This window comes from Octopus bimaculoides, chromosome 9 (genome assembly GCF_001194135.2).
Source record: "Octopus bimaculoides isolate UCB-OBI-ISO-001 chromosome 9, ASM119413v2, whole genome shotgun sequence".
Lineage (NCBI taxonomy): Eukaryota > Metazoa > Mollusca > Cephalopoda > Octopoda > Octopodidae > Octopus > Octopus bimaculoides.
In genome coordinates, this window is record NC_068989.1 from 44,538,417 (window position 1) to 44,540,897 (window position 2,481).

The following is a 2,481-nucleotide window of genomic DNA, read 5'->3' on the forward strand; positions in this document are numbered from 1 at the left end:
ATATATATATATATATATATATATATGTGTGTGTGTGTGTGTGTGTGTGTGTGTGTGTGTGTGACTGTCATTGACAGAGAGTGAAAGAAAGAGAGAGTTGAGATTGAAAACTAAATAAAATCTAAAAAGCAAAACAAAATAAATAAACATGAGTCATATCTAAAGGAATGTTGAAATGTTACAGAAGGAAATATAAAAAAAAAAAAAATACTGACAAAAGCTGGAATTTGAAGAAAATTTCAGAAACTGAGCCATTCTTCAAGGATAAAAGTCTACAGACCAACAAACAGACTGGTGGCTGGTTAGTTTATTTGGTTGAGTTGTTGGTTGTTATTTTGACTTCTAAAAGAAACAGAGAGAGAAAGAGAGAGAGGTGGGGAATTGATTGGATTGCCTCATGTCCGAGCACTGCGTTCACACTCCATCAGACATTCTCGCACCAGTATGCGGGCATGAACGATGCCTCGCTTCAGTCGTTCAGCGGAGGATTTGCTGCCAGAGTACGTCGGACGTATATCTTTGCCCATGTCCTCGATGACCGCCAGAAGCTGGGTGTATTTTGTCTGAGGGTGTTGTGACATCTGTGGTAATTGCGGACCCCGGTTGGCTATGGCCGGGGGTGGCGTACCATGGTTGCCATGTATGTCCAACTCTGAGCGTGGTGTGCCAGGATTGCTCATCACTGGCGTAACCGGTGAACTGGACGCTGTTCCTTCTATGATCACATCATCGTCCATCGTCCGGTTCTGAAATGAAATTTATACAAAACGAGAAATTCTCAGTGAGGTAGATATTTAAATGTACAATTTTGTCACTTTTAACAAAGGCAGCACTAAATTGAGAAAGCAAACAGGTTAATAAAATGAAAGTCAGGTCTATTATTGATTGAAGTGAAAAAAGATTTGGGAGCTTCTTATATCTTCACAGTCACTGTGCATACACTGCGACCTAACAAAACATTGAAAATCATTTGGTGGACTGAAAAAAAAAAAAAAAAAAAAAAAGGGATCAAAATTTGAAAATGGACTAAAATCCTCATCACCCCAAGGCAAAAATCGACCTTGGTGGAATTTGAACCCAGAACACAATGAATCAGAAAAGTATTTTGTTCAATATGCTAATGATTCTGCTTGCCTGCTGGCTTATAACATAGGCATAAGGCCAGAAATTTAGGAAGGAGGGGGAGTACAGCAAATTAAACTTCACCAGCACTTGAATGGTACTTTATTTTATCAAGGATGAAAGGCAGGGTTGATTGTAGCTGGATTTGAACTCAAAATTTAAGTGCTGTAACTAAATATTGCATGGAATTTTATCTGACAATCTAACAATTTTCCTAATCCACTGTCCAATCATAATGATAATCCTTTCTATTAAAGGCACAAGGCCTAAAACTTGGGGTAGGGAGCTAGTTGATTACACTGACCCCCAGTGCTTAATTGGTACTTATTTTATCAACTCCAAAAGGATGAAAGGCAAAGTCAACCTCATCGGAATTTAATAATAATAATAATAATAATAATAATAATAATAAATGCCCTGATGTAATGTCAGGCACTGGCTCTTATGGCTTCTGATCTTAATTGATTGGAAGTGTTATCATGTACATTGTTTTGTCTTGGTATAAAAGATGGTCTACACCAAATATTCTGCTCAATACTACAGATCTGCTTGTCAGTTGTTTGACCGTAACCAGTTGAGCATGTCCCTTAGTGGCTGACGATATGTACATCTCTGATCATGAGCAGAAGTAGTGGAGGGAGCATCATAGCCATGTGTTGAGAGGAATTCTTTGGGGTTTGGATAATTCACTTTTGGAAACGTGGGTGTTTTGTTCATCATCCTTAAACAAACCTTATTCAAGGACCTTTTGAGCAGGATGGGCTACTTGACCTGAAGAAAGTTCTAACTGGGTCCCACTTGCAAGATCATGCGCTGTTAATCTTGATATGAGAGCATCATGACATGCACACATGGTTGTGATGCATGTGCCTGGTGTACCCTTATCAGACGGGTAGTCACGATGAGTATACTGTGCTTCGTATATTCTACCCCAGTGTCACTTTGATAGCATGCACTGCTCTCTTAATATCTCAGGGAATCCAAATACAGAAGAAATTCTGAAAACAGTGTTTATGGGGACACCTTATATCCTACAAAAACTACTGTCTACAGGGTGTTCAGGCTAAATTTGACAGTTTGCATAAAAGGAAAAGAAAAAACAATATTCCTTCCAAAAATAAAAGCACTTTAAAAACATCAAAACATATCAAGTAGAGTATAGCTGGGAGATAACAGTTTATTCAAAGTAGCCGCCCTCAGCTTACACCATGGCCTCAAGATGGAACCTGGCACATGCGTTCCTCACTTGTCCCTGGGAAGATCTTTGAACACTGCCTTCATCTTGGCCACCAGCTTGGCTTTGGTGCTGCAGGGAAGGTAGTTGGTGCTTTTCTCATCCACGTCCCACACATAGTAATC

At 39.4% G+C, this 2,481-nt stretch overlaps 1 protein-coding gene across 6 annotated transcripts in view; it reads right to left on the reverse strand.

The window, feature by feature from the left end:
• Positions 1 to 6: 6 nt before the first annotated feature.
• LOC106877491 (cyclin-dependent kinase 2-associated protein 2) overlaps positions 7 to 2,481 on the reverse strand; it is a 33,057-nt gene continuing 30,582 nt past the window's right edge. For all 6 annotated transcript variants that reach the window (XM_014926410.2, XM_014926406.2, XM_014926407.2 and 3 more), the window contains one exon: positions 7 to 746. In XM_014926410.2, coding sequence (XP_014781896.1) covers positions 396 to 746 — 351 coding nt within the window. In that variant the 3' untranslated portion in view covers positions 7 to 395. The remainder of the gene's footprint in view (positions 747 to 2,481) is intronic.